This window comes from Barbus barbus, assembly GCF_936440315.1.
Source record: "Barbus barbus genome assembly, chromosome: 45".
NCBI lineage: Eukaryota > Metazoa > Chordata > Actinopteri > Cypriniformes > Cyprinidae > Barbus > Barbus barbus.
In genome coordinates, this window is record NC_136723.1 from 8,241,131 (window position 1) to 8,253,322 (window position 12,192).

Sequence of the window (12,192 nt, forward strand, 5' to 3'; positions counted from 1 at the left end):
AAACATAAGATTTCTATAAATAATGTTTTAATTACGTTTTAAAATATAAATCTTATATAAATACTTTATATATATAATTCTTTATAAACATTATCAAATCTTTACTGTCACTTTAGTTTCATGAATGATTAATGAATGCAGGTAATAATTTGAATACAAGTATAAATAAGTTTACATGTCACATTTTCAAAGTAAAAATTGTAAATGAAGACTTGGACTGTCTTACATTTTTCCAGTAACAGAAAAAAAGTCCAACAATTGTGTATTTTCATGCACAGCCCTCGCAGATTGTCAGTACCTTGGTCATGTGTCCATATTTACTTGCAGCACCTGCTAATTATCGCCAACTGTGCGATTGTGTTTATCCAGTATTGATTCCAGCCGACGCAGGAGTTGCTGAAAACAATCTTTAAGCTGCCTCTCGTCAGCGTGCCTCTCTTTAATGTGAAGAGATGCGCGAGATGCCGGAGACGAAGCGGTCAGGCAGAGGGAGGCCTGATGGGCTGTTTGATTGCTCTTTTTTTCCCTCTTTAATAGCCCAGACGTGTCCTCTGGCTGCCGAATAGGCCACACATGCTCTGTGAGGCCGCTCGTCGCTCAGCTGTCTGGATTGATGAGGGTGGGAGATGTCATTTCTGTGATCGGCTGTGACAGGCTGACGGCTCTGTGGGGCTGGCTTACTTAAAGTCCACTGCACCCAGCGCTGGGCCTCGTACGCCTGCGAGCTTGCAGCAGGCCAAGTGAACATTCCTGGAGTCATTAGGCCTGTTTAACACTCCTCTCGGGCTAAAAGTGACATTACTGGTGCTCCCTGGGTGACGATGACGATGATGGTTTTGTTGTGAGTCAGGCTTTGCGGTTCGTGTGTGCGGAGTGGGCGAAACTCAGGGGGACCTCCTCATTAGAGTGAAACTGGCTCTACCATTTACCCCTAAAGCTCACTGTGCGCTTGCCAGGGATGGAAAGCAACAGCTTTGCTGTCGTGTTCTCTCCCTGTTTTGTCTCTCTCCACCTCGCTGTTTTTTGCTCGAGCTTTTCAGAAAAGAGTATAAATTTGACCTCGACGCTGGCTAGAGGCACAAAGCAAATTAGCCTTGCTTGGCCCTTGTTCTGAGAGTTTTGGCCACCAGCGGAATCTTTTACCATTGCTGTTGCCAAAGGCTCCTCTTCAGCAGACACTGAAACGCAGCGGAAATGACAAATTTCACACGCAGCTGTGTCGTTAGCTGTACTGAGCTTTTTTAATCAGAAAAAGGATATTAATGTGCTTGCTCTGTTTGTGTTCATGTTAGAAAAATAGAAAGACGTTATACTGATAACTCGGTGTTATTGGTACTGGAATTTGTTTTCATTAAACTGTAAATTGTTCGTAGGAGAAGGAATTCCTTGCGTTTTGAGAATATTTGGGCCTAGTTGGGCCAGGAATTGTGATCAAATTTATGTGCCCTTGTCAAACAAAATCAAATAATTGTTTCTAATTCTTAATAGGACAATATCTGGAATTTTTACACTTACAGTACAACTTTTTGACAGCTACTTATGTTATAAATACCTTTATAAAAAAATTATGACATGAAGCAAACGTTACTGCTTTGTGTCGTTTTCAACCCATTTTCACTGACACTCACTTGTAAAAAATGTCATCCCATGTTATGAAGATTCATTGCTTTATTTAAATTAGCATTAGTTTGTTAAACAGCAATGCTCGAAACAGAAACCGAATGTACAACAAATACAAAAGCTCTCAAATAATCAGGTCATTTTATAGTTTAGCCCTGGTGAATCTCCCTTTTGTTTGAGGAATTTATTTTTTATTATTAGTACTTTTGTAATACTCATGTATGAGTCAAACTTACAAAGACCTCAATATGTAATAATAATATTTGTAATCAAAGACTGCCCCCTACTGACTAGAGAAAAATACAGCAATCATGCATTTGATGACTGTAATTTAATCTACAGCATCTAACACATGCTGTTCAGTAGGATAGAAACCAACATAGACACTGTAGGGACCACATTGCCCCCGATATTCAGTTCAATCAATATGGGCCAATACTTTTATTTGCCGTTTAGTGAATCATATGAAGCATACTTCCCAGAACACATTTGCTTATTTGTATGTATATTCTCTGATTGTATTTACAGCTGTTCTCCATATGTATTTTTCAGCCTACATGAAGAGGCGCCACAGCTCCATCGGTGAGAGTCATTCACTGGAGACTGGTCTGTCAGGAAGTGACCTCACTCAGGGCGCCAGCCCCCAAAACCTCTCCCAGCAGCAGCAGCAGCAGCAGCAGCAGCCCCATCTGAAGAAACCCCGTGTGGTGCTGGCTCCAGAAGAGAAGGAAGCTCTCAAGAGAGCCTACCAGCAGAAGCCTTACCCCTCCCCTAAAACCATTGAGGAGTTAGCGAGCCAGCTCAACCTCAAAACCAGCACGGTCATCAACTGGTTCCACAACTACAGGTACAGAGACGCTTTAACCTTTAACGTTACTCACACTGGTGTGTTGCGACTTCAATATAGTCAGAACTGCATCATCTTTAATTTTAAGTCTGCTTTAAACTGTATTTTGTTTAAAAATTAATCCGCAGTGATGAAACAAACAAACAGTGTCTTACTGATGTGATCTGGAACTTGGTTTACTTTGTTTATTACATGTGCAAATTGGTGGACGGGGTTAAAGAGGCCGCGATGTAGAAGTGGGTGTTGATCTTCTGCAGAGGTAGTGTTTCGTCGCACTATGACGTTATACTGAGACGAAATATGAAATGAACCGTTTGGGCAACTTTGTTGCAATAAACCATTGTCTATTGTTGTTGTCTTTTTCAGTAGTTTGTTATTCTTGTTCTGTCTCCTTTGTTTCTTTTCTTACTGAGAAACAGTGAGCCAGGCCAGTGTTGCCACCTTGTGGACAAACTTATTCAAAAGCCACAGTATAAAGTGCTGAGGAACTCGCACTCGGCTTCTTTGTCTTTGTGCTTAGAAAAATTGGGCTACATGCTTACAGTACACGCGTACTGTGCTGATGATGAAATTAGGCTCTGGCACTGTACCCATACCCTAACGTACGAATAAAACCCAAGTATACTTTGGGCTTTAGCTTAAGTGATAATTCACCCAAAAATGAAAATTATGTCATTACTCACCCTCATGTCATTCCAAACCTGTAAGATCTTTGTTTATCTCCATTTTTTATGAAATCCGAGAGCTCTCTGACCTTGCATAGACAGCAATAGAACTACCATGTTCAAGGCCCAGAAAGGTAGCAAGGACATCTTTAAAATAGTCCATGTGACGCCAGTGGTTCAGCCGTAAAGTGTTGAATAGTTAGTTTTGCTTGTTTTTTATATACAAAAGTATTCTCGTAGCTTTGTAACTATTCACTGACTATTTTAACGATGTCCTTGCTACCTTTCTGGGCCTTGAACGTGTCAGTTGCGTTGCTGTCTATGCAGGGTCAGAACACTCTGAAAGAAGGTTTACTGGTTTGGAAAAACATGAGGAGGGTGAGTAATTAATGTTAGAATTTTCATTTTTGGGTGAACTATCTCTTTACACATCCAGCTGCCTTTGTTCCTTTTCTCACAAGTCTCGTTTGTTGTACCCACAGATCCCGTATCCGGCGAGAGCTCTTTATCGAAGAGATCCAGGCGGCGGCTGGCGAAGGCGGCTCCCCCTCAGCGCGGCCCGGGAAGTCTGGGGGCGAGGGAGACAACAGCTGCGATGGCACCGAGTCTGACAGTACCGCGGAGGGCCGACCGAGTGGCTCCGAGGAGCGCAAGGGCTTCCTGGAGAGCCCTAGTCTCAGCCACAGAGACGAAGAGGGTGAGGCTGAGTTCCCCAGTGCCTCAGGCACCAGCAGGCCACGAGGAGGCATCATAGACAGCCTATTTGGCATCCCCGAGTCCGTATCCACCACAGCTGCCACTGCCGCCGCGCCCCCCTGCCGAAACCCAAAGGACAGCAGTCTGCGCAAGAAGAAAGCAGCCAACCTCAACAACATCATCCACAGGCTGGAGAAAGCGGCGAACCGTGACGAGCCTCACGAATGGGAGTTCTGAGGCGCCGCCATGTTGTTGTTGTTGTTTTATTCTCACTTTGTCCCTCACTGAGCTAACCCGGCCAAGCCTGGTGCACACACAAACACCGGTTAACCCAAGGGTTTTCGATTCGATTTTCGATCAGAGACAAGAACAAGAAAAGGAAATACGTTTTTAGTCTGTTTATTTTGTGAAGCACTTAACGGCCCTGCTGGCCACAGGGCTGTGACACCATTGGCTAATGGTGAAGACACAAAACTGAAAAGCACAGGAGAGGGAGCGTTCCCACGAAATCTTCTCAAGACTGGCTACAGTCACAAAAAACAAATACACACTATGATATCACAGTGTCTCTATTTCGAATAGAGACGTTCTCACCAACAAGCTGAATAACTGTTACAATAATTGATCAGTTCTCAAGAGTCTTGGGAGTTTCCTCTTTTGTATCACGTACGCTTCGGCCGTCAGCAAAGACTAGTTCGAACCGGTTTCAAACCAAAAGTCAAGCATTTAAAAGCAAGTGTTGGCTGAAGGAACACGGGTGCACCGTCCCACCTGCCTCTCCCTCCCTACCCCAGAGGAGGCCATCTGATGGCTATGCAACTCTAGTACGCAATGGATTCCAGCGTAATGGAACCCGCATTATTTTCACAGTTCGGAAGCTTCTCCGATGCGAGAAGAAAATCCTTTTATAGCAATTAAGTTGCCACCGAGAGATTGCACAGTCAGTTGACTCTAAATAGCACTCCTTTTGATTTTACACGCCAACGGCCTAAAAGAGAAAAAAATTATGCGAACGAAAAATTATCGTCGTAAATAAGAATCCACGATCACGCAGAAATTCATACTGTTGTTGTAAGGTCGACGCAAATGGGAGACGGGAGTAATTTCGTAACTTGATAGCCAAGTGTCAATTTTTATTGTTATTTAGGTCTCTTGTAAGGGTAGCGCTCGTTTATTTTTTTCCATAGCTTTAATCGCCTCCGCGACTTGCGTTTTGAAGCCCGCGGAGGTCTTGTTTAATAATAAACGTCATTTTAGGCCAAAACAAAGACAGATAGTGAAGGAAAAAAACGGATTTGTACAGTACTTTGAGTAAATATTCCTGACAAGATATTTTTAAAGAGAATGAACAAGCCTGATTTTTATCCTCTTATAATAGAACCATACATCAGAGACCTCTAACCAAGTTGGGCGGTTTGGACCCATAGAATTACAATTCTAATCCAATATCTATGGTGTTATAAATTCTAATTCTATGGTGTGGCCGTGGGCCACTGCACTGTATGGGCCTGGTCCTCAGCACCAGGGTACCGGACTCTGAGTGCTCGCTCTTGTGCAAACTCGAAACTTCAGGTTTTTCACCAGCTTCTCCATTCACTGTTCACCCAACCATACACGAGCAACATTACAGAGTATGTTCACGGCACGCATCTGTCCTCCGAGACGACTGGAAAAACTCCTAACGAAACGGACTTGTTTTGTTCTTTCTTCATACATATGACGGAGGACTCGGACACATTTTCATCTACATTTCTTGTTTAACACACTTAAAAAAAAAGAGGAAAATATGTAGATTGTGAATGAAAAGCTCTTTTAACGTTAGCAACCTGAGGTGAATCTCTACACTCGCGCGTCAGAGCACGCGGCAAGGACTCGGCACCTCTCGAAACCTGCTCACCTTTCACCTTGTGTCATTGTATGCAGTTGATTTTGTGAACGAAAGCGCAGATCGGTGGTGCCACGCGCTCGTCTGCGTGCGAACCTTGAGTGTGTGTGTGTGTGTGTGTGTGTGTGCGTGTGACTGTTGACAAGAGCGATTTATATTTGTATATTACTACTACTACTCGCCACAGGCAGTGGAAGCAAACACCTCCTCACGTCCCTAAGCTATTTAGCACTCCTGCAGCATATCACATAGTACATTTAAGTTCTTTTTATTTACACGCATAAACTAATGGTAGATATTTTTTTGTTTGTTGGTGTGGTTTGCTTATTTATAGATGCTGTCTTTTACATATTGATGTCTTATATTGTTATACGTGTTCTTTTTGTTTGTAATGGAAGGGACTATAAAAGGTCAGGTTACATATTTTTAGACTAATAGACTGCCGGCAGTATTGGATTACATTTAAATGATGTACTTTTGATACATGTCTATTGATTAATTCTGAAGATTATCATCTTTTTTTCATATATTTTACTCTGTTAGTGAGCTGGATGAACAGTTACTACATTGACAAAGGAAGCAGAATTCTATGTATTGTATTAATGATTTTAATTAGCCTATTTTAGATGTTTTAACAATTTTTAAAGAGGACGATGAAATGTGTTTGGTTGTATTCACTCTACAAAGGCAACCCCATTGATGCTCTTGAATTGGGTTTTCAGGTGCGAACGTTCTGAGATTATGTACGTTTATAAATCGCAATCAAGTTTAGTTGCTATAATGAGCCAGTGAACAACTGGTAGTTACGTGACTGAAATTAGCTGTCGCTTTGAGCTGCACCTTGAGGAATTTGACCTTTTTTTCTTTAGTGGGAATGAAATTCACTTGATGTGGTTCGGTTGCGTTCAAATTTACGCCGACGAATCTTAAAGAACAACGTCGGCTTAAAACTACCTTTGGCCTTTTTTATGTGTGCCAATGAATGATTCAAATCAAATTTGTCTCTTGAAGACCTAACGAAAGCACAGAGAGATACTTCATGAACCAATGTTTTTCTCGGAATATACAAATAATACATCGAAAGCCCGTGACTGTTTCTCGAACTTCTCCACGTCTAACATTGGAGTGCCTTCACTGAAAACTGTTCACTGCTATAATCGCGTCGTCTTCATTCCAAATAAGTGATTGGAAGTATCGTGTGTCAGATCATACCACGCTTTAGCAATTTTTGCCAGCAAGTTTAATAATAAGGTCTCATCTAGTCTCAGGTCATAATATTCTGTACTTTTAGGGTGTCTGTATTGTTTTATCTGAGAGAAAACAGCTGTCCCAGGATTCAGGCTTGGTTGTTAAAAAAAACCAAAGTTTTTACAATGGCAATTTCGATCAGTTAACTTCACATTTCTTTGTCCCAAATGTCGTTTTAATAATTTCTAGGCATTCATTAGATGTTTTTGACCATGTATTGGATTCCACCATGCTGGAGGAAGCTCAAACAGATGGATCTGGCGTGTGGAAACTCGTGAAATGATTTGTAGACTATACTGTAGTGTGGACCAAATTGTCAGAACAGACAAATCAGCTTGTAAAGACTCTTTTTCTGATCATGAATATGTGATTTCAATTGAACACAGATGAAGAAAAACACACGTTTAGGAGCACATTCAAATCTGGTCTATATTAAAGACGCTTTTTTATGTCTGTCACGTTCTCACTGACTGAAACCGTACCGTACTGTTCATATCATGGCATGAAACACTTAGAAGAACACTTAGAGTTTCCAGACGATTCTCAATGCAGATGTCCAGCACTTTTTCTCTGCTTTTTGCAAATATTTTTCTATGGAAAGTATTGCAGATGACTAAATAACACATCAACATACGACTGCACAGACAGCACGTTTATATGATTTCTTAAGAAAAAGACAAAAAAGAAAAACAAAGCAAGAAAAAAAAATCATCATTATTGATATTACATTGGTAGTCACGAGTAGCATTAATGTAGATATTCGTCCGTAGCTTAGTTTGCTAGTGATGTCATAATTGTTACCTCGTTTATTCCCTCACACTTACGTCACTTCCTGAGACAGTATGTTCTTTCTTCACCTGAGACAGTATGTTCTGAACAGCCACAGTTTGTTTCATTGTATCCCAGATGGAGATGTTTTCTCTTTTTTTGTTTTTAAAGTTGAGTAATTGTGTTACATGTGAGGCGAGCACGACGATTATACATCTGTCTCAGCGAGAGCAACACTTTAACCAAGTTATCACGATTAATTTCGACCAACAACCAATGGAAATGGGATGTCTTGATCATGATCTATATCTCTCTCTGTTGTTGCTCTGTATGCTGTAATATGGGTAATATGAAGCCTTGTGATGAAATATGACAGGCAGCTCCCAACACAAGCTGGTATCCTATAGATTCTCCTTAGGTCTCTCAAAGCTCAGGTAGAACCTCGGTTTAGCACAGTCCTTTTGTCCATTAGTTTGTTGGTGACACTTTCCCTCTTACACCTGCTAACCACAGTTGTATGGTTTATTTTTCTATGTGTCATGGTTTTGAACCACGAGATGGAGCTGAATCCTCCATTCTACCTGAATAAAGACTCTTCCACTTTGTTCTCTTGATATGTATTTAGTTTGCTTGGTTTTTCCTTTGTGTATCATCATGTAGTCTTGTATTCTGTTCCCAGCGCTGTTACAGTTCTAATCCAAAATGAAAAAAAGCAATATCACTGTTTGAAATTCATTATAATTATTATTATTATTATTCCTCATTACCACCATAGGTGTATTAACTGAAGTAAATATCTTTTGTACAAACACATTACCACTGTACTCTGCATTTATTGATGTCAGGAATTTGAAGCCGTGTTCAAGCAGCACAAAGCATGTGCAAACTACATCATTCGCGTGATGTGTAAATGTTTTCATGAGAGTTATATATGCACACATACAGTATATCTGTTATGGGGACATTTTAAGGGGCCAAATGAAACTCCAACATACAAAGGTTTCAAAAATAAACACGTACTGCTAGAAATACTACACTTCCATGCAAACACAAGACAGTTACTGAAATATTTTGAATAATTTATTTTCTTTCCACAGTATTCATATTCATCCGTGTGTTTAAATAACCAGAAGGCACATTTAAAATGAATTACTGTAATTACAGTATATCTCTATAACCAATTTGATTTCAGATGAATCCCACAGCTTGTGTTAACAGCCTTAAGAGTTAGCCAGCCACGGCTGCAGGACATTGCCACCATTCTTCCAAGTGACTAAATTACACTAATTTACTTTCAAGTGACAGACATTTATTTTGCACACAATACTTGTCTTTTTTATAAAAACTTTTAGGGGCTCAGGTGAAGTTAAGCCAGAAAGATAATAATAAACCAGGGCCTGTTTTTACCAAAAATAATGCCATCAGTGTTTACTACTAGCAGCTCCATACCTACACTAATCATATGACTTTGAATACAGTTGAACAGATGAGGTAGAGCACACAATTATATAGCTACAATGGCATCCATTATGATAGGCCATTTTCAGATATATTACCTTAGAAATTGAACTAAAACATTTAAGATCAAATACTCTGAATCAGTCTTGTTTTACACACACAATCAAATCTATACAGGATCTTATTCAAATAGCTGAGTCCTGTTAATAATGTAAAAAATAAAAGAATTTTCAAAATTGGGTATATATTAAAAATAAAATAAGACTGATTTAGACTTATCTAATCAAATCCTGTATAGATTTATGATGGTTTTGATTAGTATCAATGTTTTTTTAGTAGAGACCATGGTGTGTTGGGGTGTATATAACAAACCCTACTTCAGTAAAATTATAACATAAGGGGTATTTTGAAATTAGGAAATGGTTTTGCAAAACAAAAAACAACTTAGTTTAGTGTCTCTCTCTCTCTCTATATATATATATATATATATATATATATATATACGTGTGTGTGTGTGTGATATATTTATTATTAAATAACTAAAGTTGTTTTTGTTTTGCAAAACCATTTTCTAATTTCAACATACTCCTTATGTAAATCAGCTGTAATTTTACTGAAGTAGGGTTTGTGGCAACATTTTGGGGGAAAGGGTAAATATGATAAATCTGTACAAGATATTTGTGTGTTGGCACTTTTTTTTTTTTTTTTTCACAAAACCAATTCTTAACTGTTGGTTAAAAGTGAGATATGCTTCAAGTATCCCTGTATCTCCCTCACTTGCTAGACTTCAGGCTAAATAAGATCATCACTGCCATAGCCATCATGATCCCTACAGTGATCTCCTTCATCCTGCCCAGTTTCATATCCTCAACCAGCTCCTCCTCCTTCCTGATGATCTCTTCTCTGCGCTGCCGGATCTCCTGCTCTCTCTTAAGCTGTTCTCCATAGTGGGATCTGATGAAGGCATCAAAGTCGAAGATGTTCTGCTGGGTGACTCCAACAGACGGGGAGTGTCGGGTTCTGCTCTGCTGTCCTGATGCTGGACTCTCTCTGCCGGTGGTTCCCAGCAGGTCTGCTTGACTCAGGATCCCACGGTCATATTTCCTCCTCAGAGCTTTATTACCCAGGACATTGTACGCCTCGCTGATCTGAGAGAACTTGAATGCGGCCTCCTCGCTCCCTGAGTTCTTGTCTGGGTGATATATGAAGGACTGCTTATAGTAAGCAGTCTTGATTTGTGCATGCGTGGAGGTTGGAGAAACTTCCAAAATATCATAATAAGCAGACTTTGATTTGTATAACGGACTGCCTTTAGCCTGTGTGCCACTATAAGCTCTTGCTAAAGACATAAATGGCCATAAATAACCATTTGGAGGTCCATAAAGAGTCTTTTTATGGCGCTTAAAGTGTGTGCCAGTATGGCTGGACAGGAGAAGGAGCTTTCCATGACTTCTCAAACACGAGCTCCTCCAGGAGGACACATGGACTGGAGATGCCTTAGATTTCGATCCATGGCGGTCATTTCCAGAATGGAGGTCCAGCGGCACTTTCACGCTGTTTGCATCGCCACAAGCACCGGTAACACGTGTGTTTACAGTCCCTTTCGGAGTCTCCAGAGCTGCCGGTCTTTTAGCTGCTTCATCTCGAATCTCACAGAGCTGTGGCGAATTGATTAAAGCGGCCACATAAGCTGCCGTTGAAACCGGTTTACCGTCTTTATGCAAAAGCTGGAGATTTTGCGGTTTTAAAAGTTTGTAAGACCCTCTCCCGAACCGCAGTCTGACCTCCGCCATTGCGCAGAGATCGACTGAAGAACGCTCACGGCGAATTGACCAATCAGAATTGAGCTTCTTTGCGAGTTGAGGGAAATTTGGCCAATGCCGTGCGAGAAGAATATTTCCAGGCAAGAGATTGGTGGGGCGTTAAGGTTGTTGGTACATTATAGTGATTACATAATAAACTGTGCAGATACTGGTCATTCCTAAAAATTCAGTTCCTTCTGTAATTTGAAATGTTTAAAAACATGAAACCTATTTTTCTTGGTTTTTGAAGCTGATTTAAATTAAAGGCTCTATTAAAATGATGTTCAGTTAAAATGAACATGATCAATGTTATTACATCAATAGGGCCACACATAAGCACTTAAGCCATTCTGCTAGCCAAATACTAAAACTATTCTGGAACCACTCAATTCATAAATGAATAAAATACATATTGTATGCTATATAATTTCCCCTTCAATGTCAGTGAATGCATATTTATATGGGTATTTCTGTGATTTGTGTGCATACGTGATCCTGGAGCACAAAACCAGTCATAAATCACACGGGTATATTTATAGCAATAGCCAAAAATACATTCTATGGGTCAAAATGATCAATCTTTCTTTTATGTCAAAAATCATTAGGATATTAAGTAGAGATCATGTTCCATGAAGATATTTAGTACATTTCCTACTGTAAATATATCAAAACTTTTTTTTTTCGTACCCTCAGATTCCTGATTTTCAAATAGTTGTATCTCAGCCAAACCATACATCAATGAAAAGCTACTGCGGTCAGGCTCCAAAAACTCATATATGACCAGTTTTGTCTTTGATTTTGGGTAGCTCTAAAAAGGAAATTGTTTCCACAGACCAGTTTCAATTCAGATTGACAGTCCACTGCCCCAGGGTGTCACTCAACCAGTTTCAAGATGATCTGATGTTGCATTATAAAATAAAAGAATAAAATTTGGGTTAAACATTTAACCCAATTGTTGGTTGAAAGCAACCCAGCATGTGTTCTGTCCAATAATTACCCAGCACTGGGTTGTATGTAACCCATAGACTGTAAAAAAGATTTAACCCAGCATTTTTTTAGAGTGTAGACAAAGCAGTTTAAATTTGAACTTTTAGGGGGCTTTTATTTTGGAATTATACATAAATTAGTCCTGACGATAGTGAGTGACACTCTGAGCAGGGGTGCTTCTCAATATCCCTCCTCGCTTCCTCACTCCTCCGTCCT

At 40.1% G+C, this 12,192-nt stretch overlaps 2 protein-coding genes across 7 annotated transcripts in view; one reads left to right on the forward strand and one right to left on the reverse strand.

The window, feature by feature from the left end:
• Positions 1 to 7,628, forward strand: part of LOC306864028 (homeobox protein cut-like 1) — a 125,563-nt gene extending 117,935 nt beyond the window's left edge. For all 6 annotated transcript variants that reach the window (XM_079407697.1, XM_079407700.1, XM_079407699.1 and 3 more), the window contains 2 exons: positions 2,173 to 2,467; positions 3,615 to 7,628. In XM_079407697.1, the coding sequence (XP_079263823.1) occupies positions 2,173 to 2,467; positions 3,615 to 4,065 (746 nt within the window). In that variant the 3' untranslated portion in view covers positions 4,066 to 7,628. The remainder of the gene's footprint in view (positions 1 to 2,172; positions 2,468 to 3,614) is intronic.
• A 1,180-nt stretch (positions 7,629 to 8,808) lies between these two features.
• Positions 8,809 to 10,990, reverse strand: LOC306864031 (uncharacterized protein). The gene has a single exon (XM_079407708.1). The coding sequence runs from the start codon at positions 10,978 to 10,980 to the stop codon at positions 9,961 to 9,963; it is 1,020 nt and encodes a 339-aa protein (XP_079263834.1). The 5' UTR covers positions 10,981 to 10,990; the 3' UTR covers positions 8,809 to 9,960.
• Between the last annotated feature and the right edge of the window lie 1,202 nt (positions 10,991 to 12,192).